The sequence below is a fragment of the Balaenoptera physalus genome (genome assembly GCF_965194825.1).
Source record: "Balaenoptera physalus genome assembly, chromosome: 20".
Taxonomy (NCBI): domain Eukaryota; kingdom Metazoa; phylum Chordata; class Mammalia; order Artiodactyla; family Balaenopteridae; genus Balaenoptera; species Balaenoptera physalus.
This window is the reverse complement of record NC_138901.1, coordinates 56,343,807-56,369,935: the sequence shown is the minus strand read 5'-3', so window position 1 is coordinate 56,369,935 and position 26,129 is coordinate 56,343,807. Positions and strand designations below refer to the sequence as shown.

Here is a 26,129-nt window from a genome sequence, read left to right as displayed (position 1 = left end):
TGGTACCCCTTCCGGCCCCATCTCCTGTCATCTGCCTCCCCAAACAGACACAAAGACTCTAATATCATATAAAACCTTTTTATATAAACTCACGCCCACCTCCCTCTGTCTCTCCCTGTCCCTTCTCGTCCTGGTGAGCATCAGGGACACTGGTATCCGGGCCGCCCCCACACCACCAGAGCTGAAGCTGACATTCAAGGTGGACGTGGCGCATGGAGAGCAGGGGAAGGTCCACCTCCTCCTCCCCCTCGTCCCCACTCTCCGTGGGCTCCGGAAACACACGCTGACCGGAGCCAGTGGCCAGCAGAGGCAGACTAGGGTGCAGGCTGTAGGGAGAGATGGGCGGCGCCAGTCAGCACCATGAGCCAGCATGCTTGCTCCCTCAGAGATTTACCTTTCTCCCCAACCCAAGCCCCAAAATCTGTAGAATTAACTTATGACCTCACTCCATTGGTGCAGTCCTTCTGGGGCAGGAAACTCAGCACTGGCTCCGGCTTCCCCTCATGCCCAGCCCCGCCGGTGTCCCACACAGAGACAGCCCCACTAGTGCTGCCGCTCACTAGGAACTGCCCGCTCCTGGGGAAGAGAGGAGAGGCTTGCTGGCATGCAGTCATCACCTGGGGCAGCAACCCTTCACGGTCAGGGGCTGGGACCCTACAGGTGGGCTCTGGCATCCCTGGGGGCATTGAGGCCCTGGGCAGGAAGGACCCACAGTCACTCACGGGTCCAGATCGAAGTAGATGCGCTGATTGGTGGTCACTTCACGACTCAGGGACCACAGTGGACGCCCAGGCTGCCGCAGATCCCAGCACAGAAGCTCGGCATCCTAAGGACAAAGAACAGGAGCCTAGAATCGTTTCCACCCTCCACTCCCCCACTCCCAACACATGCCTGCTTCCCTCCAGTCTTATAAGCACTCCTTTAGCTGGGTTGATTTTTTTCTCCCATGCCCATCTCCCAACACAGCACAGACTACACCCCCACTCCTGCCTTTTACCCCCCTGCTTTGGGATCTCAGAACATGATCCCTACCTTACGGGCTCCTGAAAAGAAGCGATTCCCATCGGGGTGGAAACAGAGGTGGGTGATGCCCCCTTGGTGCCCTCCCAGCAAGGCAAGAGGGGAGCCATCATCCCAGGTGTACAGACCCAGGGAGCGCCCGTAGGAGCCACAGGCATAGAGGGGCTGGGTTCGACTGAAGGCTATGCAGGAGATGATGCCGCTCTGGCCCTGCTTTTTTGCTAGAAAGGGAAGGAACAAAGTCGGGGAGAGGGCAAGAGCACCTGGCATTAACCACGCTAATCAGAGGTGCACCTCTGTCTCCCGTCCCAGAGCCCATGTGCTGGACTCAGTGCCTCCCCCACCCCATTCGTTTTAAGCAGGATGAAGACCTCTGATGCTCCCTAGATCCTCCCATCCCCTGCAAAGGACCTAAAGGCCCAAGCCCCACTTCTTCCCTCTCAAACCTGTTTTTCCTTGAAGGGCTGGAAAGCTGAAGGCTTATAGGAAAATGGAATCAGCTTCACCTCCAGTTTCCTGGAGATACCAAGATCTTGGAGACCAAAAGGTACAGGGCAGGGGGCTCAGGAGTGAATCAGCTCTTTACCCAGAGGTAAAGTTTCGTCCCCTCCCTGAGTCTGTTTTCTTCCCTGCCCACTGGGCCCAACCTGCCCCACAGGGCTGTACTGAGGATGATGTGACCCCCGCCTCCCCCCCTGCACGTGAACCCCTGGCTCACACAAGGCCCCCCTGCACGTGGCTGGGCCCTTTTCTCTCCTCCTCCCTCGGAGGCACAGACTGCTTACCAAACGTGGCTCGGACCTCACAGTCGCGGCCGGGCCGGGACGTGGAGAAGATACGCACAGTCCGGTTGAAGCCACAGAAGAGCTGGGAGCCATCCGGGGAGAAGCAGAGCGAGTGGGCTGCCGTCAGCTCGTCCTGGGGGCGGGAAAGGGCTGGAAATAGGCCTAGCAAAGAGCCTCAGCCGTTCTCAAGGAAGGAGAGCTGGGCCAGGACGAGCCCTGGGGCTGGGCAGGGAGGTCCCTACCAGGTGGTTGTAGGAGCGAAAGGAAGCCCGGAGCTCTCCAGTGAAGGCATCCCAGATGTGAATCGGGTTCTCCCGGCTGCTGCTGGCCACGCTGAGAGAGACACGGACACTGAGGCCCCAGTGCTGTCAAAGGAAGGGGAGGAAGCCAACTGACCGGCCCTCTCAGCTCACATCTGAAGGGCACGGCAAGCTTTCCTCCTCCCGAGACCCCTGGTAGCCCCTGACTCTCTCAGTGGAGGGTCTCCTTGAAATGGGAGGGCCGGGAGGGGAGGCGAAAGACATCACTTACTAGGAGGTGTCTGGTTGGGTTGAAGACATCAGAGAATACCAGCAGTAATCATAGATGGTGTCGCCTTCCACCATTCGAAGGACGGGGGCCTGGACAGAGATGCGGGGATGCCTGGGTCACTGGCGGGAAAAGGAGGCCCACTTGGAAATCTAGCAGTTTTATGGCAGAGGGAGATGCTCTGTGGGCACTTAACCAGGCAGGAGAAGGCAGACAGGGTAAATATGAAGAACAGGATCTTGATCTCAAAGTTCAAGGTTTAGCTCAGACTTTAACATCAGACTTGGACCACCAAAAGCCATGCAGATTTACCCTTTTGCTTTTTCAACACTTAGAGAGGAAGAAACGAGTAATATCCCAACCCAGAAACAAAGAACCAACCAATGATACAAATATCTACCGAGTGCCTACCAGGCGCCATTTGATCCTCTAAAATAAATTATTGCACAGTTCAAGCAAGCAAAGAAGTATTAAAACAAAGCCAAACAAACCCTGTGAGTCCTCCACGTAGCTTAAGAAACAAAATATTCTACCAAACAGTTAAAACCTTTTCCCAGTGAAACCCTCCCTCAGAGGTAAACACCACCCTGAATTTATCACTCTTGTGTATTTCTCTAGAAATACATTCAGACAGAGAAAAACACAATATATACCATGGTCTTGTGTGCTGTTAAACTTAATAGGAATGGTAGCAAGCTGTATGCATCCCACCGCGATTGTGAGATTACGGTGACACAGTGAGCTCAAATTCATGCATCTTCCCTGCCGTACAGCACTCCACTCACCCATCCCTCTCTACTGACAGCCTCTGGTGTTTTCCCAGTTTCTGGCTAGTGTGCTGTAACATTCTGGTACCCGTGTGGGAGGGCTTCTCTGCAGTTTCTGCTAAAGAGGGAATCACTGGGCCCTACAGTCTGCGCTCTGCCAGCTCTACTAGATCATGTCACGTTTCTCCCAAAGCGCTCATCCACATTTACTCTCCCCCCAGCAGCGTGTACGAGCGCCTGTTGCTCTGCATCCTCTTGGTGTTGTCAGACTTTCAAATTTTTCTCAGTTTGAAGGCTGTGAAATGGTATTTCATTACGATATAAACTGGCGTTTCTCAATGTCTTACCAGTGAAGTTAGACATTTTTGTGTTTAAGGGCACCTTTTCATAGTTTTTGCTCAGTTTTCTCCTAGGTTGCTGTTTTTTTCTTAGTGACTTGAAGGAAATCTTTACATCATTGGATACCAGTCCTTTGGCGCGGTGACGTCACCCCTTTGGCCCTCGGGGTGATGTCACCCAGCCGTGAATGCAGGGTCCACTTCTCCACCCTGAACCCTTGCATCCGACTGCCTGGGGGAAAGCTCCACTGGGGCATCCCACAGGGTCCTCAAACTCAGTTTGCCTGGAACAGACCCAGCCCCTGCCGCCTGTGACCCTGCTGCTCCTCCTGGGCTCCCCACCCAGTTCTCAAGCCTGAAATCTGAGCACCTTGACTACTACTACCCTTCACTCCCTTTCCTCTCCTGGTCCAACCTAAGGCCAGAGCTTGCCAATTGCACCTCCTAGGTTCGCTTGAACCTGTCCCCTTGCCTTCAATCCCACGTGAAGCCACTGCCTTCTTGCTAGCATTTCTACACGTTTCCCCAGCCTCCCTGCACCCCACACTCCAATCTGCCCCTCCATTCTCCACCCTGCAACCACACTGAGGCTCCTGGAATCCTGTACAGCGTCACTCTCCTGCTTAAAACATTACAATGCCTCCCCAAAACCCTCGGTATAAAACCCAATCTCCTATGAAGCCTTCCCTTACCAGGCGTCTACCCCATACCCACCTTTCCAGGCTCATCCCTCATCCCTGTATTCACTCCTGTAATAGCTCCACATCCCATCATCCTGACTCTCAGTTCCTAGAAAGTGCCAACTCCCTACACTCCTGAACTGCACACTTTCATGCACACTAGTCTCCAAGTCTGGAATAGTCTTCCTTCACTTCCTCCAGCGACTCTTCCTGGTTGAATCCTAGTCATCCTTTGGGTCTCTTAGACACTTCCTCCACTGGGAAGCCTCCCCAACCCCTCGAGCTGAGCCAGGTGCCCTGCTCCTCGTTCCAAGAGCCCTCTGTGCCCTCCACGCTACAGCCTACCCATCTGAGAAGGCAGGAATCATGTCTGTCTTGCTCACCACTGTTTCCCCAACACCTAGTGTACAATCAGCAGTCAAATGTTTTAATGGGAACATGGAAACAGAAGACCGTTCCAATAACATAAGGCCCAAAACAATAGCACCTTGAATTAAAACAGAGGCAGTCAAGTGAAGTGGATAGATTAGGAAGATCATGAGAACTTGACGGGATTTGGTAATTAATTGGACGTGGGGGTTAGGGAAAAGGAAGATTAAAGGAGGAGACCCTGGCTTCTGGTTTGGATACCTGAGGTCACCAAGATGGTGGAAGGACTTGGGGTGCATAGGAAGGCTATGAGGTGCCAATGCCCTCGGTGAGTTAGGGAGAATCAGACAGCATAAGCGTCAAAGGAAAAGTTTTTACAAAGTGAAAGAGCAATTGTCTGGATATAGCATTTGGGAATGAGGACACTCCCTCCCCAACCTGAGATATGTAGGGCACAGAGGATGCACAGTCTCTCCCAGAGAGGGTACAGGAAAGGGAAAGCCTCAGGCAAGAGCCACGGGATACAGAGAATACTCAGGGAAGAAGTGGGGAGTTAGAAACAGGAGGTCCAGAAAGCTCTGTGAAAAGGTGGAGAAGGGAGGGGAGGAATTGGGAAACTATGGTGGGAAGAAGCAGTACACAGATGTACGAAAATACCTCAAAATATCCTCCCCCAGTTTCCCCACCTATACAAATGTTGTCCATTCCCATACTAAACTTGCAGACATTAAAAATGAAAATGTCTAATGAATATTTAGGTATTTAGGCTATGATAGAATTGGTACACTCATATTGCCAACAGCAGAAATAATAATTGGAAAAAGAATAAGCAGCACAAAAAGCTTTCGAAAAGGAATTGACTATCTGTATCACAAGACAAAAAAAAGATATTGATTCTCTCTGACCTAGGGTGTTTCTTGTAAAATTTCTCTGATTCTCTGAAGAATCTCCATCAAAACACATGGAGATGTTCACTGAAAAATAATTTATGATATAAAAATCCTGGAAACAACCCAAAAGTCCAAAACAGGTGAACAGATAAGAAAACTATCATAGGCAGTCAATGAAATACCATACACCATTAAACATAACTATGAACACTGGAGCACCGTGAAAAACATTTACGACATGATTGTTAAAAGAAAAAACACAGTGTACAAAACCATCTACCAAAGAGTTACAACCACACAGAAAGCTCCAGTACTTGGACAGAGCTGAGGAAGAATGTAGAAAAACTTAAAGGGCTGAATCTTGTAGAGTGGTAGGTAACAATGACTTTTCTCCCTTTTTTTTTCAGCCACACCATGCGGCCTGTGGGATCTTAGTTCCCTGACCAGGGACTGAACCTGGGCCCTCGGCAGTGAGAGCACCGATCCCTAACCACTGGACCGCCAGAGAATTCCCACCTTTTTCCCTTTTTAACATTCTCATTTCTCTCAAACGAATGTGTACAAAAAATATTGGAACTCTCACATTTCCAGTCTCCTCTAACTATCCCTACTCCTGAACTCTTTCAGGATGGCTGCGCCACGCCCACCCAGCCCTGGTTTCTGGACACCACTGGTTTCTGTTCCAGGAATCAGGGCTAGGAGTGCCTTACAGCTTGCACACAGAATTCACATGTCTGCAGCCTCCGATCTCACAGAGATGCAGGTTAGGCAGGCGTTCAGGACCATCCCCGGAACGCACCCTTCTTTCACCATCAAGACCCGCACTCCCACGAACCTCAGGCACTAAAGAAGTCCCAGGCTTCTGGGCCATCTGGTCTCACCACCACCACCTGCTCGCTGCCCAACACACTCCCTGATCGGCCCCAATCCCACACTCCTCCCTGCCCCACAAATCCTTACCCCTTGGCCCCTGAAATTCCCACTCTAGAATCTTCAAACTCCCTTATTTTGCATCTTCTCGGAATGCCCTGTCCACCCACCTGGACCTGCCCGACGCTGTGGCTTTCTCAGGCTGAAATGTCTTTCATTCTCACTCCCCTCCTCAGTACAAACATCAAGGACAGGAGGTGGGTGGGTGTCAACCTTGCTCCCTACTGTCATTTCCAAATCTTTTCACCTCCCCAAACTCCACCTCCTCTGCAGTTCCTGCCATCACACTAGCTACCTGTTTTTGTCTCCCTCCCTCATTCACTGAGACTTTCATCTCCTGGTTCAGTCTCTCACTCCACACAAATACTGTTACTCTTGGTGACGTGCACTTCCACCAGGACTTTGAGCTTGCAGTTCTCTCTGCCCAGCATATTCTTCCCCAAACTATCACGTTGGTTCACTCCCTGACTCCCTCAGGTCTCTGCTCAAATGTCACCTGAATAGTGAAGGCTTCTCCGACCGCCCTTTTTATTTTTATTTTATTTTTGGCTGCACCGCACGGTTTGCAGGATCTTAGTTCCCCGACCAGGGATTGAACCTGGGGCCATGGCAGTGAAAGCACCAAATCCTAACCACTGGACTGCCAGGGAACGTCCCCAACCTCCCTTTTTAAAATTGCAATGGGGCTTCCCTGGTGGCGCAGTGGTTGGGAATCTGCCTGCCAATGCAGGGGATGCGGGTTCGAGCCCTGGTCTGGGAGGATCCCGCGTGCCGCAGAGCAGCTAGGCCCGTGCGCCGCATCTGCTGAGCCTGCGTGTCTGGAGCCTGTGCTCCGCAGCGGGAGAGCCCGCGACAGTGAGAGGCCCGTGCGCCGCCATGAAGGGTGGCCTCCGCTTGCCGCAACTGGAGAGAGCCCTCACACAGAGGCGAAGACCCAGCACAGCCAAAACTAACTAAATAAATAAATTTAAAATTTAAAATTGCAATGAATTCCCCCAGTCCTCCTCTCTGCTTTATCGTTCTCCATGGTACTTGTCAGATATATATTTCACTGTGTTATTTCTTTATTGCCTGTTTCTCACACTAGAATAGAAGCTTCACAAAGACACAGACTTTTGCCTGTTTTGTTCCTGACTGACCCCCAGCAGCTAAAACAGGCCTGGCACATAGAATGCTCTCAATGAAAACTTGTTGAATGAATGAATCAATGAAAGAATGAATAAAAACACCCAACACCCTGGCCTCTGCCATTCCTTGACTTCCTTAGCACCCACGGCCGCGGCCCTCACTCTACACCAGCCGCCCACTCCCACAGTCGAGTCATCACCACAATCTCTGACCACCATCTCCAACCCACCCAGCTCCCTTGCGCTGCCATTTCCACCACAATTGTTCAGCTTCATCAGAAACCCATTCACAATCCATTTTCTCACCCACTTTACACTCTGGTCAAGCACAACAGGTGTACCCCTGCAGACACTCTCGAAGTATCCCTGCAGACACTCTCGAAAAACCCCTGGTCTTTCTCTCCTGGCAAACCCCAGCCAGATCTTCTATTCCCTTCTAGTCCGTGCTTGCATCCAACTAACACCAAGGACTACTAGCCTGTACTGATCACTGACTACATGCCAGGCACTATTTTTAGCACTTTACCCTAATTCTTTTTTTTTTTTCGGCCGTGCCACACAGGGTGCAGGATCTTAGTTCCCCCACCAGGGATCCAACCCGTGCCTCCTGCAGTGGAAGCGTGGAGTCTGAAACACTGGACCGCCAGGGAAGTCCTGCCCTAATTCTTTTAATCCTCGCCACAACTCTATGGGGTGGGTGCTCTTATCATCATCCTCATCTTACAAACAAAGAATCTACAGTCAACTTACTGGGGAAAGATGCACAACCATGCTAACTGGTCTCACTTTACATGGTTGACAACAAATTTCTAGTGGGCACTGAGCAAAGAATAGCAAATGCTACTCTACGCCAAGCATTCCTTGGTGGTTTTGATTTTCTTCGCCCCAGGACCGATCATCTCACACCTTCTGCTCTCTCCCCACAACCCTCTGCCTTCAGCTGACAACATCCCCTTTATGCTTCACTGAGAAGCCAAGACACAGAGACACCCAAATCTTCCCACGACCAAACAGCTGCCTCTGAACGCATCCTCTGCCTTTCTTCCCACGGCAAGGAAGGGTTCTGCGCCTGTCAAAGCCTAGTCCTTCACTGTGCTCTGGATCCTGTCTTCACCCAGCCATGCAGGGACTTCGTCACCATCCCTGACAACAGCAGCAATTCCTCCCTCTCTTCCGGGGTAATCCTGACCTCACAGAAGCATCTTGTTCACCCTTCTTTAGCCCCACATTCCCTCCAGTCACCATTCCATTTCTCAGCTCCCTTTCACAGGAAAACACTTCCAAAGAATTCTCTCTTCCTCCTACTCTAATCACCTTCTGCCTCCCGCACTTCTCTGAAAGCGCTCTCGTCAAGGTCACTATGTCTTCTTGGGTCATTCTCTAAATTTGCCCTCACTCTCAACAGTATGAGACATGACTCTTTGCCTCCACTTTTATAATTTCTCCTGCACCCACCTCCATGTGCTGGAGTATTCCAGGCTCTGCTTGAGCCTTCTCCATCTACACTCTCTCTTAAGATTGACTCCGTTCTCAAGATACAAGATACCATCGACATGCTCTCCTGCTTCCAAAGTATACCCCTAGCGCCCTTCTCAAACTCTCTCCTTAGCTTTACATTTCACATTTAAAGTACCTAAAAGCTCAGACTTCCCTGGTGGCGCAGTGGTTAAGAATCCACCTGCCAATGCAGGAGACCCAGGTTTGAGCCCTGGTCCGGGAAGATTTCACATGCCGCGGAGCAACTAAGCCCGTGAGCCAAAACTACTGAGCCTGCGCTCTAGAGCCCACGAGCCACAACTACTGAAGCCTGTGTGCCTAGAGCCTGTGCTCTGCGACAAGAGAAGCCACCACAATGAAGAGTAGCCCTCGCTCATCGCGATTAGAGAAAAGCCCATGCACAGCAACGAAGACCCAACGCAGCCAAAAAATAAATAAATTTATTTATAATAAATAAATAAATTTATTTTTAAAAACTAAAAAAAATAAAGTACCTAAAAACCCTTGACTTCTGTCCCAATACCTCTTCATATCCTCTGAGTAAACGGTACCCCCATCCGCCCAATTGACTTCCAAGTCCTATGAAATATACTGCAAATCCACCCACATCTATCTCGCCTGATACCACCCTAGCACAAGCCAACATCATTTCTCGCCTGGACCATGATAAACGTCTCCTAATGAGTCTCCACTCTTGCCCACTCACAATCTATTCTCTAAAATTCAGCCATCATTTCGCTCTTCTCTTTTAAAATCTCTCCCACGGCTTCCCCAAAACCACTCCAAATGCCCTACCCACAAGATCTGACAAGATGTGGCTGCCAGCCACCTCTCCACCCTCACCACACTTTCCCCCTCACTGGCCTTGGTCCAGGCACACTGGCTTTCTTTCTGTTCCTTGAACACACAAAGCTCTTCCCCAGCTCTGGGTCTTTCTAGCATCTTTGCCTCTTCCTGGAACGCTCTTTTTACAACTCTTCACGTGACTGATCTCATCATCCTTCAGGTCTCAGCTCAAATGTCTCTTTTTCAGAGAGCCCCTCCCTGACCGTTTTATCTAAAGCGGCATCCTCTAGTTAGTCTCTCCTCATTCTGTTGATTTCCTTCGTAGCCTTTATTATAATCTGTAATGAACTTGGTTATTTATTGGTTTACGTTTGTTGTCTATGTCCCATACAAGAAAGCAAAGCAGCTCTTCATCTGTCACATTCATTACTTTATCCCAACACCAAACACAGTAAGTGACACACTGGTAGTCATTCAATAAATACCTGTAAGTCAATTAAAAACCACCGTGAGAAATCCACTACTCTTTTACGGAAAACACATATTCCTAACTAAAGAAGGACAAACACCTCTTTAAATGACTTCAGAATTCAGGGTAGAAAATGCTACCTATGGAGCCTCATGGTGAAGAAATGTCCTGCCTGTGAACAGGAAACATGTGGACTGTACTTTCTCCGTCTACAGGAAGGAATTAAATGTGCAGTGTCTGATGAAGGGGCAGAGTTAGCCCCTACCCTTACCATTTCTGCATATTCCAGCTGCTCCCCCTCATTGTACAGCTCTGGGGGCAGGTTATAAATCCGCAGGATGTTATCAGCACTATTGGTCAAGATGCAGGAACCATCAGGGGCCCTAGGAGTAGGAAAGAGTTAGAAAGCTGGACAGACCTGTATTTCGCATGTGTAGGACTAGGGCTGAGCTGACCTCTGGGATAGGTAAGCACCCCCAAGACCTTGAGAAAGTAGAAGACACACAATCATAAATGAAATTTAAACTCAATCCAGAGGAATTCTTACTCCTTCTCCCACCATGGTAGATCCTTCTCCCAGATAACTGGGGTGTTTTAAGGTGGAAATCCTGAGCGTGATTATCTCCCTGCCCCATTATGCTTACTTACCACTTACAGCCTTTCAAGAAGTTCTCAGGTTGGGTGCTGAACTCTGACCAGGAACCGCTGAGAAACCGAGGTACCTGGGAGAAGCTGTAGTTCCAGACGCTGGAAGGAAGATGGGGGAACAACAAACCTGGGTTCACCAAAGCAAAGTGGAAATGGGCCTGGAGAAGTGGGGCTGAGGACTGGCGGATAAAATATATCTCACACTTCCAATCTCCACAGATTCCTGAGCCAACCGGTATCACCACTTACGTGTATCCCTCATCCTCTGGAGCGGGTTCCTCAGACACACCTTCCACGTCTTCTCCGGGCCCCAACTCTGGCCTGTTCGTTTCTTCTGCAGGAAGGCTCACATTTTCAGAAAGTTCTTGCTCTTCGACTCGAGGGCTCAACCCACTAGGAATACCAAACCCTGTTTCCAGGGGAATGGAGAGAGAAGCTGGGTCCCCCTCCTCCAGCTCCTGGGACACAGCTGAGACAGCCATGGGATCTGGGGACACCCCGGGCGGATCATCGCCATCGGGTGTCGGTGGCATCAGTTCAGGGTCCGTATTTTTATCCATCGGGGAAGCCTGAGGAGAGAGAGGGGCTGGAGCTGGGACCCGGTCTGAAGGAAGGCAGTCCGGAGCTAACAGTGGCGCCTCCGGTGTCTTCATACTGCAGAGGAAGCGCGGCAGACATTGGCCGCGGCCAGGCAGCCCTCTTCCCGCGGGCTACCAGCTGCCGGGCCCGCGGAACGGCCGAGACCGCTTCAAAGTTCGCACGGATCGGGATGCAGAACTGGAGAAACCCACCAGTGCCTTCCTTCTTCCCCCGGGAGGGGGCAGAAGGCCAGGAGAACTGAGGAACAGCAACGTTAGAAAGCACGGCGCGCTTCAGCCAGCTCGGTCGCTACGAGCCACCTGTTCTCGCGGGATTTGGACACACCTTTCCATTGGACCTCCGCATCCCGGATCAGACTTCGCGGGCGACCCACGGAGGGACAGGGTAGGGACGTAACAAGTCACGGGTTACTGTTCCCATCAAGCCCTGGGGCTCCTAGTGTCTGCTGGGAGTTGTAGTCCAAAGGCTTCTGCCTCGGCGAGAAGTGCCTGAGCTCCCCCTGCGGTCTTCCGCGATCATTCTTAAAGCACCTACTCCTCTCCCCCACCTGCAGAGGGCGCTAGCGCTATGTTTGATTTTACAGGTTTTAAGCCTCTTCTGCATCTCATTCGCTAAATTCTTCAGACCTCCGTCTCTTTTCATTCATTCAATAAATATTTATTACTGAACTCTTACTTGCTACCCAGTACTGTACTAGGCACTGGGAAATACAACAATGAATAAGATAGTAGACAAGGTCTCTGCCCTCCTAAGGCTTAGGTTGCTGTGTATTCAAGGCAAGGAACAAATCATTTCAGAAAGTGATAGGGGCTGTAAAGGAAATTAAACAAGATGGTGTAATATAGCGTATCTGCGGGTATACCTTACATTGGAACATTAAGGAAAGTCTTCCTAAAAGGTGACATTTTAGCTGTTGAGTAAAAACTATCCAGCTATCTAGGAAGAGGAGTGTTCCAGGCAGAGGGAATGACAAGTGCAAAGGCTTTCTACCTTTCACCTTCATATTTGACACAGTAGCAGAATTCTACCAAAATGGTTTCCACCAATTCTGCCCTCACGGCTCTGGCTCGTCGAACTTCCCCACCCCAAATTCTCAGTAGCTACAGTACCAATACTGCGAGAATCCTGACTCTCCCCGCACCCTCCTCTCCTAATCTCAGGTCCCATCGCCTCCGCCCGCAGGGGAATTGCTTGCCCTTACTTGTCATGGCGACTGTCCAGCTTTGTGCCAGGAGCCTCGCGAGGGTTGCTGGGATTGGGATTTTCCCCTCCCACGTGCTCCGGACTGGCGCTAAAAGTTTTGAGCTCTTCAAAAGTCCAGAGCCACCATCCTGGCCGCAGGTAGTAGCTTGGGTCCGGGGTCACCTGGCGTCCAGCCTCGGAGCGTGCATCCCAGGACGGTGACACGCTCCCCTGAGCTTCGGGTAAGCTCTTGACTGAGCCTCATGTGTCCTCTGTGAGTCACGGGCTCTCGACTCCGTGTATTTTCAGCTCGGGGGAATAGAGGGGGCTGGGGGCGGGGCACTGGGGATTTAGCGATTTTGGGGGGGAATGCAAGCTTGGCTAGCGGCACCAACAGAGGAATGCAATGTTGGGAGGCCCGAGTGTAGATGATGGGGGTGTTAGGACCAACCGAACTCCAAGCTGAACACTTGGGCGGGGGAGTGGGGCTTTGGGGAAACTTGAGCCGGCCTAAGGGGTTCTTCCAACCACCACCACCCCATCCTAGGGTGTGGGGGATTCCGAAATAAGACGCACAAAGCATCAGGGTCTGAGACTTTCGGATCTCGGAACTTTGGGGATTCGTGGCTCGGGATTTTAGAGCGTATGGCATCCCAGTGGAACCTCGGGCTCCATTCCGAAGTGGTTATTCGGGGTGATCCGGGAAGGCCAAGCTGCTAAGGTCCCATAACTTCCGGATCTTTGTCCTTCCTGGAGTGATCTTTCCAAATTGCCCGTGGCTCCGCTAGAAGGAGAAAATCCGGTTAAAGACTGTCAGTCGTGGAAGTGGGACGTGCTAAATGAGAGATTTGCCCGCGAAGCCCGGCAGAACTAACCCGGCCTGAGAGGCCCGGGAGTCCTGTTATTGTTTGACTCTACATTTACATTTCTGCCACTTGCAGGAGCATTTCCGGTTTCTTTTTTCGGAACAGACCACTATTCACCCTATGTGAGGGAAGTAGAAACAGAAAAGGTCTTTTAGACTAGTTCCTATTGCTTGCGGAGGGAGGCTGTTAACCCCGTTTACTTTTTTTTTTTTTTTTTTTTTCCCCCTCCTGGACTACTTAGCTACCGCTTTTGGAAAGGAAGAGGTATTCGTTTTCATGCAAACCTCAATCCCTCCCCCCTCTTTGAATGGTGTGCTCCATCCCGGTCGACTGCTAACCAGGCGGACGCTACCATTGCGTGGGACGGCAGTGTCTGAGGGCAGACCCTGGGTATTTTCGAGAATGGGTACATCTGAGCATTAAACGATAAAAGAGTGTAACGATGGGTCGTTTGTTTGTGGCGGAGAAACAATTTCTTCTGTAATCGGCTTTGGGCTGAACCATTCCCATTTCGGACGCAGAGTGAACGTCTTGAAGCGGAAGGGGCGGGGCTTGGAGAGGGGCGGGGCCCGAGGTCTTCTGTGCAGCTCTCCAGTCCCGTCTAGTTCTGGCCTGCGGGAGGCGGCGGACCCCGCGCGAAGTCTGACCCGTATCCATTTTTCCCGCATTTTCATCGTTTAGGGCGCGGTCACCCACCACGCACCTGCTACGAACCAGACACTGTGCGCTGTACTTGCGTGCTTTTTTCTAAATTGGGGGTAGCATTTACACCCGCCGCCTATCAGAGTACAAGTTTCTCTTGCTTCTTCCCTATCTTTGACCCCCACCTTTATTTTGATTTGTGTCACCATGGATTATTTTTGCCTGTTGGAGAACTTCTTATAAATGTAATCATACAGTTTGTGCTCCTTTCTGTCGGGCTGCTTTCCTTCAGCATAATATCTGTGAAATTCACCCATTTTATTGCATGTATCAGTGTATCAGTATTTTGCTCGTTTTTATTTTAATATAGTCCTCTGAATGAATAAACCATCGATTGTTTATCCATTCTCCTTTTGATGGCCTTTGAGTTGTTTCCCATTTGAGATTATTTTGAATAAAGCTGCTATCAGCATTCTTGTACAATTATTTTTGTAGTCATGTTTTTTTGTTTCTTGGATAAATACTTAGGAGTGGAATTGTTGGGTCATAGAGTGAGGAGTAGATCTATATATTTTTTTTAATTCTATTAAAAAGTTATAATTATTCAAAGTGGTTGTACCGTTTTACACTCCCACCAGCAGGATATATCCTGTCTCAGGATTTGGTTTGTCAGTCTCTCTAATGTGGCACATCATTGTGGTTTTATTTTGCAGTTCTCTGTTAACTATGTTCAACAATTTGCATGTGCTTATTGGTCATTTCTGTGTTATATGTGAAGAGACTGTTGAAGTCTTTTCCCCATTTTTAAAATTGGTGTATTTGCTTTTTGTGTTGTTGAGGTGTTGAAGTTATGTGTACATTCTGGATAGGAAGAGTGTATCTTTTGTCAGATACATGTATTTTCTCCTGACCTGTTGCTGGCTTGTTTGTTTAACAGCTCTTAAGAGGAACAGAAGATTCTTTTTTCTTTTAAGTGGTTGCTGTGACCTGTTTAGGAAATCTTAGACCAAGGTCATGAAGATATTCTCTTATAGTTGCTCATATATTTTATTCTAGAACCTTCTAATTTTAGGTTTTACACTTAGGTCTGTGAGCCATAATTAACTGATTAATTAAAAATTTTTCATGATGTGAGGTCAAGGTTCTGTTTTATTGTTTCTTATGGATATCCAGTTGTTCTAGCTCCACTTGTTGAAATAGCCTTCCTTTCCCCACTGAATTGCTTTAATTGGAGTGCTTGGTCCATTTACATTTAATGCAATTATTGTTACATTTGGGTTTAAATCTGCTGTCTTAGTGGTATTTCCTATCCTTTGTTCTTCACTTCAAATACTTGAGGAAGAAACAAAACCAATCTCACATAAACTCTTTCAGAATATACAGGAAGTAACATTGCCCAACTCATTTTATGAGGCCAGCATAATGCTGTCAGCATATATATGCAAAAACCTGACAAACTTTAGCAAATCACACTTAGTAATATATAAAAATGATAAATATATCGTCCCCAAGTAGAGTTTATCCCTGGACTGCAACGTTGATTTAACATTCAAAAATCAATCAGTGTAATTTGCCACATTAACAGATTAAAGGGTAAAAATCCTATGATCAACTTCAATAGATGCATAAAAAGCTGTTGACAGTATGCAACACCTGTTTGTGATTTTAAAAGAAAAACCAACCTCCCAGCAAACTAGGAAAGGAAACTTCCTCAGTCTGGTAAAGTGCACCCCCAATCAAGTTACCATTAACAACATACCTAATAGTGACAGACTAGAGTGAATGATTTTCCTCTAAGATCAGGAGCTAGAAAAGGATTTGACTCTGGCCTCTTCAGCATTGTAAATTAGAGGTCTTAACCAGGCAAGAGAAAGAAAGAAACATAACCATTGGAAAAGAAGAAATAAAATTGCTTTATTCACAGATGGTATGATTGTGTACACAAAAAGTCCTAAAAGAAAATTCATTTTCACACTGTGAGGACTAATTAGTGATTGTAGCAAAGTTACAAGTTTCAAAGGCAATATACATACATTGTATTTTTATATAATAGCAACCTTGAATCCAAAGTCAAAAACATGGCATACTCAGGGATAAATTTAACAAAAGATGGACAAGAGCTCCATATTGAAAACTGCAAAATACTGCTGAGAGGATTTAGGAAGATTTAAATAACGGAGAGATACCGTATTCATGGATTAGAACACTTATTGGTGTTAAGGTGTCTGTACTCTTCAGAATGATTTAACTCAATGATTTAAAACATTGTTTGTAGAAATTGACAAGCTGATTCCGAAATGAAACAGTGGTACATAGTTGGAGGTCTTAAAATACCTGATATCAAGATTGCTGTAGGGCTTCCCTGGTGGCGCAGTGGTTGAGAATCTGCCTGCCAATGCAGAGGACACGGGTTCGAGCCCTGGTCTGGGAAAATCCCACATGCCGCGGAGCAACTGGGTCCGTGAGCCACAACTACTGAGCCTGCGCGTCTGGAGCCTCTGCTCCGCAACAAGAGAGGCCGCGATAGTGAGAGGCCCGCGCATCGCGATGAAGAGTGGCCCCCCACTTGCCGCAACTAGAGAAAAGCCCTCGCACAGAAACAAAGACCCAACACAGCCAAAAATAAATAAATAAATAATTTTTTTAAAAAAGATTACTGTAAAGCTACAGTAGGACAACAACCAATGAATAGAGTATGGGAAAAGACATAAATATAGTCAAATGATTTTCTAAAGGCACCGAAGTGAATCAGTGGGGAAAGGAAAGCCTTTCAACAAACAGTGCTGAAACAACTGAGGCAGAAAAATGGATTTTGACCTCTACCTCACACCATACACAACAGTTAATTTGACATGGTTAATAGACCTGAACATAAAACTTTCAGAGAACACAACATCTTTGTCTTGGTAGGGGTGGGTTACAGAGCTGTATCAAAATTTGTCAAGTTTTGTGATCAAAATAGTATGATGCCATTTCAACCTATGTAAGTTTTACCCCAAAAACATTTGTGGTGTTGTGGGGAGTGGCTAGAGGTATAGATGAGGCAATAAAGGCAGAATGTTGATTATTCTTGAAGCTGTGTGATGGGTACTTGGGACATTTTTCTGTTTACCTTTTTATATGGTTAAAATTTTAGAAATAAATAATTTCTATTTATTTTTCTTTTTTAGATATTTTTTATTTTGGAAAAATACAGGTACAAAAGTAACATAACACATATCCCCACCAAATAATTTTAACACTTAACATTCTGTCTTATTTTTGTCCATATTTTAATTATACAAGTAATGTATGGATACCATCTTTTTAAATTTTTCTTTGTTAATAAAGCTAAAACCCCCTTTGACTCTACCCTCAGTACCCTAAACATACATCCCCCTCTCCCTGAGACCATCACTATCATAGATTTTGTGAATTTTTATTCTTCTTGCCTGTCTTTCATACTTTTACATACACGTTTATAAGCAATAGTCATTATATATATTCATATTTCTATATATATGTATATATATATATTGTTTTGGTTTTTTCCCCGTGCGCTGCCACGCGGCATGCCGGATCTTAGTTCCCCGACCAGGGATCAAACCTGTGCCCCCTGCAGTGGAAGCCCGGAATCCTAACCGCTGGACCACCAGGGAAGTCCCTCATTTTATATTTTTAAGTTCCATGAACCAAATTACTGTGTTTTGCTTTTTTCTTGCAAATTGTATTTTCACCCAACATGTTTCTGAGCTGTATTGGATTACATATACAGATAATTCATTTCCCTAAACCACTGTAATGAATACACCACGTTTCATTTACCTATTTCCTATTGATAGATAGTAAGGTTGTCTCTTGTCACCTGCCTTTAGGAACAATGACATGAATATTTTTGTGCAAGACTCCTTCTGTCGCCCCCTGCAACCACTTTTCTAGGGCGTCCACCTAGAAGTGGTTTTGCGGAGTAGTAAAATGTATGTGTTTTCAGTTTTACCAGACGCTGCCTTATTTCTTCCCAGAATCAAATTTTTTTTTTTTCCCCAATCACATAGCTTTCAGCCAAAACTTTTTTTTACATCAGACTCTGGGTGGAGCCAGAGGAGCATAATTATTTAGAGCTTGGGTGTGGCTTCAGACAGCCCAGGTTCAAATCCCTGGCCCTGTCCCTTGGGAGCTTTCTGAGCCTGGGTAATTCCTTTAACCTCAGTTCCTCTCTTCTGATGATAGCACCTACCTTACTGGCTTTTTGAGAGGATTAATGAGATTAGCCACTGAAAGAAGTGGATCCAGATAAGGTCTATATAAACAGCCGCCATTGTTTTGATAGGCCACTGTTATGATGGCATCAGGCCTGCCCCTCCTTTGAGTCCCAGCTGAGTTTATTACCTTCCCACCAGGGCTGCCAGTGTAAATGTTCTGCCTCCGCACAACCATCGTGACCCCCTGATGCTCATACCCATGGGAAGTACCTACTCTGAAGAGGTTTCCTAGAGAAAGAAACATTGAGAATTCAGTTGTTGCCGAGGTCTGAGAGGGAGACCTCCTATGCCCATGGGGCTGTCTCCCCGCAGTGGGACTGAGACCTTGGCCCACCATCCCAGGACAGCCCCTCCTGGCACGTTTACTAAACAGAGTTGCCTGAAGGAGGGGAACTAGCATGAATGCAGGCAGGACCACAAAAGCCCCACCCCCTTGCAATCACAAAGCTCTCACTCTCCAACAGTAATAGAGAACAAATAAAATTGGAATAATCATATAAAGAGAAGCATTTATTGAGCTCTAAGTGCTAGGTGCTTTTCTCAACTCTTTATATTTCCCATAACAAGTGGGGCCCTATTTTAGAGCAAAGGACACTAAGGCACAGAGAGGCTCAGCAACCTCCCAAAGTTACACAGCTATTAGATGGTGAGCTTGGGATGCAGGCCTAGCCTGTCTGGCTCCAGAGCCCATGCTCTGCCACATTTGCCATGGGAGCTTTAAGATAAGTGAGGTCATGTAGCAAATTTAAGTGACAATACAACATCAAACCAAGGGCTTTTGACTTCTGAGCCCCATCTCTGTTGACACGAGCCTCCCTTCCATAAAAGTCTCGAAGTTATTTTGATCATCGATCCAGGGGGAACCCTGGTCCTTCCCCCCAAGGCAAATGTTTGGGGTCCCGCTGCTGTCCCCTCTTGCCTTCCTCCATAGTCCATCCCCCATCAGCTTTGGGAGCTATGGTAAGAGGCCCTTTGCCAACCTCTCAGTTGGCGGACTTTCATCAGCTAAAATCTGCACCTCCAGACTTAACTGATTACAAATGAGAGCTCTGCAGGTTAGTCTGTAATGAAGTAAGCCTCTTAATCCTAGACCTTTGAACAGTCATTTTTCGTAAAAGCTCATTCACTCACCTGTGTGTGTTGTCGGCTGGTCACTTAACCTCTGTGAGACTTTCTCACCTGTCAAGAGGCAGGTGTGGTTATCGGGACAGATAAGGTAACCCACGTGAAAGGATTTTGCACACTCTAAATACACAAGAAAGCAGGTTCTGTATCAACATAAAGGTGCAGGTGAACCTTAAGGGAGATTAGAAAAGAGCTGCTTGCTTGGGGGGCGTGGTGCGGGAGGTGTTTGTCAGTGCCATTGAGACAGCAGGAAAAATGTACTGAACAGGGACTTTTTCAGTGGGCCTGTTTCTGAGCAAAACTGATGACAAATTTGGCATCAAGAAAGAGGGCATGGTGCTAACAAAAGATCAAGATGGAAAAAAAAATTAATTACATGGGACTGAGTGAACTGATGAGGATGATTATAATTTTTGTGACTCTCTGTTTGAATAAAAATAAAATCCCACAAGGACTCAGAGGCAAAAAATATACAAATCAGTTTTCACTGCAAAGTAAAGGAGCTGTTACAGTGGAGCATTACTGGATTGAATGTCAATATTATGACATAGTATGAGTGTGTTTCGTGTTTGGTAATTGCAATCATTGTTGCTTTTGTTGTGGTCATCCATTTACAATGCTTGGTGTCAGTCTATTTATCTCTTGTAAAAATAAAATACAGTGTGTATGTGTGAAAAAAAAAAGAATTCACACATGAGAAAAAAAAAAAAGAACTGTGCATAAAGTCTTACTTACTCTAAGGTTCACCTTGTACCTCTCCTGTCATACACCTCGTCACTTTCCCCATCATATGCCACCAAATGCCAAAAAGAAATCTGAGTACTCTGCGGTCATGGCACAGGTATTTCTAAAAAGATGAACACCTGTTCAAAAATCACTAATCCGAGAATAAATATATGGGGAAATGAACTGGGGACCAAAAAAAAGAAAGAGGGCATGATGAAACCATTTGAAAGCTGGCCTGAGAGATGAGATGATGGTGACAGGGCCGTGGCCCAGACTGCAGCCACCCCTCTGTCCCCCTTGCTTCCTTGACCACTCATAACCAGCTCATGGCCCGGGTACGACGATTCACTTATTCACCCCAGTTATTGAGCCCAACCAGGTGCAAGGCATTGTGCTGATAACTGGTGAACAAGACAACCTCCCTGCCCTGCGGAAGTTTATATTCCAGTAGAGCAGCGGTCCCCAACCTTTCTGGCACCAGGGCAGCCAGTGGAGCTTAAGCATCAGAGAAAGGAGAGGGTGCTAGGAGATAAGATCAAAGAGGTGGGCAGGGCCTGGGTCCTGAGGGATTTGTAAGCCAGGGGTGAGGAGCCGTCCCAAGGGAGCAGGTGGGGAATGGGGTGGGGGGGTCAAGGGAGGTATCTTCCCCCAGATGGAGGGAGTGGGCTGAGAGTTACTTCATCCTTATTACCACAAAGGAGGGCAGACATAGGTAGACAGTGAGGAAGGCTTCTGGATTCAGTGGTGGGAGGGTTGGAAGTCCCTCTGCGTGGTGAGGAGTGGGGCAGGCCGCAGCCTGGGCTGTGGGGGAGTCCTGCCCCCGTAGCGGATCCTCAGCACCCTGGCGTGGTCTGCGCGCGGGGCTCCCTCTCGCTTCAGGGCGAGGTGACCCCGGGCTGGGTATGTCTCACGCTGGATCGTCGCCTTTCTCCCCCCAGTGGCCACACTGCCTCCCAGGGAGCTGTAATGGAGGAGTCACAGGCAGAACTCGGCGTGGAGCCCCCTCTGAGTCAGGAGACGTTTTCAGACTTGTGGAAACTGTAAGTGGAGGTCTGGAGGGAGGGGCAGATTCACTGCTCAGCCTCTAATAACCCTGCCCCACCCGAGTCCCCAGTCCCCTAAGTAGAGACCTGTGGGAAGCAAAAACCAGTGCTGACGTTCTGCTCTTGTTTTTCAGGCTTCCTGAAAACAACCTTCTGGTAAGGACTGGGGTGCGAGAAGGGCCCAGGGGCTGCAGAGCTGGGGGCTGAGAACCTGGCCTTCTGACTCTCGTTTCTCCCGTCCACAGTCCTCTGAGCTCTCCCCGGCCGTGGATGACCTGCTGCTGTCCCCAGAAGACGTCGCAAACTGGCTGGATGAACGTCCAGATGAAGCCCCCCAGATGCCGGAGCCTACTGCGCCAGCCGCCCCCGCCCCAGCCGCCCCAGCACCAGCCACCTCCTGGCCCCTGTCGTCCTTCGTCCCTTCCCAGAAGACCTACCCTGGCAGCTATGGGTTCCGTCTAGATTTCCTACGTTCTGGAACTGCCAAGTCTGTAACCTGCACGGTCAGTGGCCCTGAGGGGCTGGCTTCCCTGTGACAATTCGATGCCTGGCCCCTGTGCCCCAGGGTTTCTCTGTGCGGAACTCCAGGGTTCCACTTCAGCCTTTGGCTTTTTGTCAGTCTTTTTACATTTTACCTAGTTAGTCTATGACCTTTGACCCCAGTCCCTAAGTTGCATTTCCCCCCTTGACCTTGGGTTTTCATCCTTCCCATCACATTCTCAGCATCTGTCGTGAGGCCATTCTTTTTTTCTTTTTTTTTTTCACTCTGATTCATTCTTTGGCTTTTGTAAGTATGCTTCTGGGATGTAGACGCCCGACCGTGCCATCTCTAGCTACCCTCCCCGCACAGGACATGGCTTCCAGTCGGTACTTATGCAGTGTTTGTTCATTTGACCCCTAGGTACTTGTCCCCTGACCTTCCATTGATTCTTCTTCCTTCTTCTCCTCCAGTATTCCCCTGCCCTCAACAAGCTGTTTTGCCAGCTGGCCAAGACCTGCCCGGTGCAGCTGTGGGTCAGCTCACCACCCCCGCCCGGCACCCGGGTCCGCGCCATGGCCATCTACAAGAAGTCAGAGTACATGACGGAGGTTGTGAGGCGCTGTCCCCACCACGAGCGCTGCTCTGACTATAGCGACGGTGAGCAGCGGGGGGCTGTGGATGGGCAAGGCTGGTGCCCGGAGCCCCCAAACCCCTAATTCCTCCATGATTGCTCTCAGGTCTGGCCCCTCCTCAGCATCTCATCCGGGTGGAAGGGAATTTACGTGCTGAGTATTTGGACGACAGACATACTTTTCGACACAGCGTGGTGGTGCCCTACGAGCCGCCCGAGGTCTGGTTTGGCCACTGGGGTCTCTGGGGGAAGGGGGCCAGAGGGGTTTGTCAGTGCCCATCCAGGTGGGAGATGGAGGGCTTTCTCCTTCCTTGATCTCCCACAACCCGGTGAGGTGTGCAGAGTAGGCGGGTTATTCCCCTTCCACAGCTGAGGAAACCGAGGCTCACAAAGGCTAACAGCCTCCCCGGGGCTGCGTAGCCTCACCTGGGGCCTGTGCTCTCTCCCAGGTTGGCTCTGACTGTACCACCATCCACTACAACTTCATGTGTAACAGCTCCTGCATGGGGGGCATGAACCGGCGGCCCATCCTCACCATCATCACACTGGAAGACTCCAGGTAGGGACAACACGCCGCCCTCCACGCTGGCATGCTCCTCCCTAACCTCCGCCTGTCTCTGTCCCCTGGGCTCTGCCCTTCACCACTTTCTCCCGTGCTACCAGCCATCTTCCCCTCTCACTGCATCCGCTTGGTAGACTTCCTCTGCTGCTCCCTCCCAGTTCTCTTTTCTCCGGCTTTGGGATCTCTGTAGCCTGTGGCTTCTCGATCTTCCTGGAGCTGGACCTTAGGCTCCATGTAGGATGGGGGTGGTTGGGAGTAGGTGGGGCCTCGTTTACGGGAGAACAGGGAGGCGGGGCCCACCTTCCTTACTGCCTTCTGCTTCCCTCTTCTTACCTGGGTAGTGGTAATCTGCTGGGACGGAACAGCTTTGAGGTGCGTGTTTGTGCCTGTCCTGGGAGAGACCGCCGCACAGAGGAAGAAAATTTCCGCAAGAAGGGGCAGTCTGGCCCTGAGCCGCCTCCTGGGAGCGCTAAGCGAGGTAAGCAGGCAGGACAAGGGGAGGCAGAGAGGGTGCAGTTCTGCCCAAGATTCACTCTTTTCTCGCCCTTCCTTGCCTATTTTCCAGCACTGCCTACCAGCACCAGCTCCTCTCCACCGCAAAAGAAGAAACCACTGGATGGAGAATATTTCACTCTCCAGGTACCAAGTCTGGGAGAGAGAGATGCAGGCTCTTGCCACCACTCAGTGGGGGTTGGATAAGGGGAGAAAAAATATAAATGTAGCAGATGGGAGGTTAAGCCCAGTTTCTCTAGCCATCCTTTCCTCTGTCCATGGCCTTGACTCTTGTAGTTAATATTACTGGGTTGACAGGTTTAAGTTTCAAGTCTAGCACTCCAAATGCTATTGTCTTCTTGACTGCTTTGCCTGTATTTAGGACATTTGCCATCGGGGGCAGTGGTGCCTTGAGACAATGGCTGCTGGTTGTGCCTAACTTCAAATGCCAGCTTGTACCTTAACACACATTTTAAAGAAGCCTCTTCCAAAAAGAAAATTGTTAAAGAGAGCATAAAAACGGTTTCTATGATTTTGCCTAATACTCCTTTATCCCCGTCCTTCCCTGCCACAGATCCGTGGGCGTGAACGCTTTGAGATGTTCCGAGAGCTGAATGAGGCCTTGGAGCTGAAGGATGCTCAGGCTGGAAAGGAGCCCGGGGAGAGCAGGGCTCACTCTAGGTGAGTGACCTGGGTCCCCTCCCCTGCCCTCCTGTGTTGGAAAGCCATGGGATTCCATTCTAATCCTGCCTTCAAGGTAAAAGGCTGGGACCCTGCCATTGGATCCCAGCCCTGCCCAAACATTCTTTAGTCTTCCTCTACTTACCTGCCTCCCGGGGGTCCAGGGGCATGGATATTTCTTTGCCATTTCTAACAATCCCTAGACCCTCAGAGCTAGGGTCTCAAATAGGGGACTGATAACCGTGGGAGTGTAGGACACCGTGTCAGAGTTTGGGGTCAGATCCTCCGCCCTGCAAAGTACTGAGGAGTCCCGTGTGGCCTTGTTACTTCCCTTCCCAGACTCAGTTTCCTCATTTGTCAAATGGGATAAGGGAAGACTGAGAGGTTAATACCCACAAGTACCCCAAGGTGCTCAGTCAGCACGTCTGCCGTTGGTGGTGACCATTTTAACTTAAGTTCTCCTTGCTCCCGCCTCAGGCCCTTCAAAGCCCAGGTCCAGGAAGAGGGGCCCAGAGCTTCTCAGTCAGATGATGTCATCTCCCCTCCCCCTCTCTCCTCACAGCCACCTGAAGTCTAAGAAGGGGCAGTCTCCCTCCCGCCATAAAAAACTGATGTTCAAGAGAGAAGGGCCTGACTCAGACTGACATCTCCTGCTTCCTGTCCCCTGTTGACACCCCTACCCTCGTTCCCCCCTTCCCTGCCATTTTTTGGGTCTCAGGTGCTTAAACCTCTGCTTGGTGCAGGTGTGCCTCAGAAACACCCTGGAATTCTTCCGTTTGCTTGGCCTGGGGCTCTGCTAAAGAGGCTGGCCTGCACTCGTGGTTTTTTGGGGAGGTAGCTGGGGCCTTCCGGCTTAGCTTTTAAGGTTTTTACTGTGGGGAGAATTTGAGAGAGGTAGGAAAACGTTCCTGCACGTGAGGAACATTTTATAACCAGCCGTACACTGGGTTGGAAGCCCAGTTCTCCACCATACTAGCCAGGGAAGCTATCTGAAGTTGTTGAGTTTCTCCGAACTTGAATGTCCACATTTATAAAATGCTGATAATCATACCTACCTCACGGAGTTTGTTGTGAGGGTTAATGAAATAATGTATGTCTGACCCCCAAACCATCTTTTTATTACATGATGTCTGGGACTTAGTGCCTTTGTGGGTGCTGGTTCTGTGTCCCCCTTGGTGGATGATTTGATAGTTTCTATGACTGGATGGCTGGGCAAGGGGAAGGAATTTCCAAGTCCCTTCGCTCCTGGCCCTGCCAAATCCTATCTAACCTCTTGGTGAACCTCAGCACCCAAGGGGAAATCTCACCCTATCCCACATCCTGGAGGATTCCATCCCTGATGTATCTACCGAGATCTGTTTTATTTCCCCCAAATGCTCAGGCAGATTTCTCTTGTACTCTGCAGGGCACATCTGCATTTGTCACCCGCACCCCTCCTCTTCCCTTTTTATATCCCATTTTTATATTGATTTCTTATTTTACAATAAAACTTTGCTACCACCTGTGTGTCTGAGAGATCGGTGCCAGTGCAGGGTGCCTGGGGCCCACAGTGCAGGGGGTGAAGAAGGGGGTGCGTTTGGGAGGCAGCCACCTGAGTCTTCAGGGAGCATGTTTGGGGGGCCCAGCGCCCGGGTTCCGGGAGGAGAACAAAGCCTGGAGACTGGGTCAGTCCGCAGGCTGCATGACAATAAGGGAAGGGGTGACTCCATTCATAACTCGGGAACCAACTGTCCCCCTCTCCTCTCCTGCCAGGGCTGGCACAAGGTCTTCTGCTCCTGCTTCTAGGATTGGGCTTCTGCCCCCTCTCAGCCTCGCACCAAGGATTATGGGATTTAAATGTCTGATTAAGCAAGCCTGAGCCTCTGGGGTGGCCATCTGCTCCACGGGAAAGGGGCAGGATACCTGGGTTCCCAAGGGGAAGGAGGGCGGGTGCTAATGGATGAGAGAGAACAGGGGGAGGCCTGCCAGCCGGGGTCCCCAGAAAGTGGGGGCGACTAAGGTGAGGGCTGGGATGTGGGACTGG

At 49.2% G+C, this 26,129-nt stretch overlaps 2 protein-coding genes across 4 annotated transcripts; one reads left to right on the top strand and one right to left on the bottom strand.

Annotated features, from left to right (window-relative positions):
- Positions 1–64: 64 nt before the first annotated feature.
- WRAP53 (WD repeat containing antisense to TP53) lies at positions 65–12,766 on the bottom strand. 3 transcript variants are annotated; one of them, XM_082441562.1, is made up of 11 exons: positions 12,636–12,766; positions 11,084–11,403; positions 10,835–10,933; positions 10,458–10,569; positions 2,337–2,425; positions 2,048–2,138; positions 1,806–1,938; positions 1,033–1,241; positions 723–826; positions 442–576; positions 65–326 (listed from the first exon to the last, which is right to left on the bottom strand). In XM_082441562.1, the coding sequence occupies exons 2-11, from the start codon at positions 11,392–11,394 to the stop codon at positions 80–82; spliced, it is 1,530 nt and encodes a 509-aa protein (XP_082297688.1). In that variant the 5' UTR covers positions 11,395–11,403; positions 12,636–12,766; the 3' UTR covers positions 65–79. The 3 variants fall into 3 exon arrangements, with proteins under 3 accessions (XP_082297688.1, XP_082297687.1, XP_082297686.1); XM_082441561.1 differs by lacking the exon at positions 12,636–12,766 and adding an exon at positions 11,759–11,794; XM_082441560.1 differs by lacking the exon at positions 12,636–12,766 and having other exon boundaries at positions 11,084–11,750.
- Positions 12,697–25,606, top strand: TP53 (tumor protein p53). The gene is made up of 11 exons (XM_082441563.1): positions 12,697–12,858; positions 21,155–21,256; positions 21,394–21,415; positions 21,505–21,762; positions 22,211–22,397; positions 22,478–22,590; positions 22,821–22,930; positions 23,275–23,411; positions 23,499–23,572; positions 24,000–24,106; positions 24,669–25,606. The coding sequence occupies exons 2-11, from the start codon at positions 21,183–21,185 to the stop codon at positions 24,748–24,750; spliced, it is 1,164 nt and encodes a 387-aa protein (XP_082297689.1). The 5' UTR covers positions 12,697–12,858; positions 21,155–21,182; the 3' UTR covers positions 24,751–25,606.
- The last annotated feature ends 523 nt before the right edge of the window (positions 25,607–26,129 follow it).

Bases quoted from the DNA above. Each gene is read 5' to 3' on its own strand.
- TP53 (XM_082441563.1), top strand. From the start codon at position 21,183: ATGGAGGAGTCACAGGCAGAACTCGGCGTGGAGCCCCCTCTGAGTCAG. The intron at 22,398-22,477 runs GTGAGCAGCGGG...GATTGCTCTCAG, and splicing joins CTGCTCTGACTATAGCGACG to GTCTGGCCCCTCCTCAGCAT. The intron at 22,931-23,274 runs GTAGGGACAACA...TTACCTGGGTAG, and splicing joins ATCACACTGGAAGACTCCAG to TGGTAATCTGCTGGGACGGA.
- WRAP53 (XM_082441560.1), bottom strand. From the start codon at position 11,487: ATGAAGACACCGGAGGCGCCACTGTTAGCTCCGGACTGCCTTCCTTCA. The intron at 2,139-2,336 runs GTAAGTGATGTC...TGTCTCTCTCAG, and splicing joins ACCCAACCAGACACCTCCTA to CGTGGCCAGCAGCAGCCGGG. The intron at 577-722 runs GTGAGTGACTGT...TCTCTTCCCCAG, and splicing joins ATCTACTTCGATCTGGACCC to GAGCGGGCAGTTCCTAGTGA.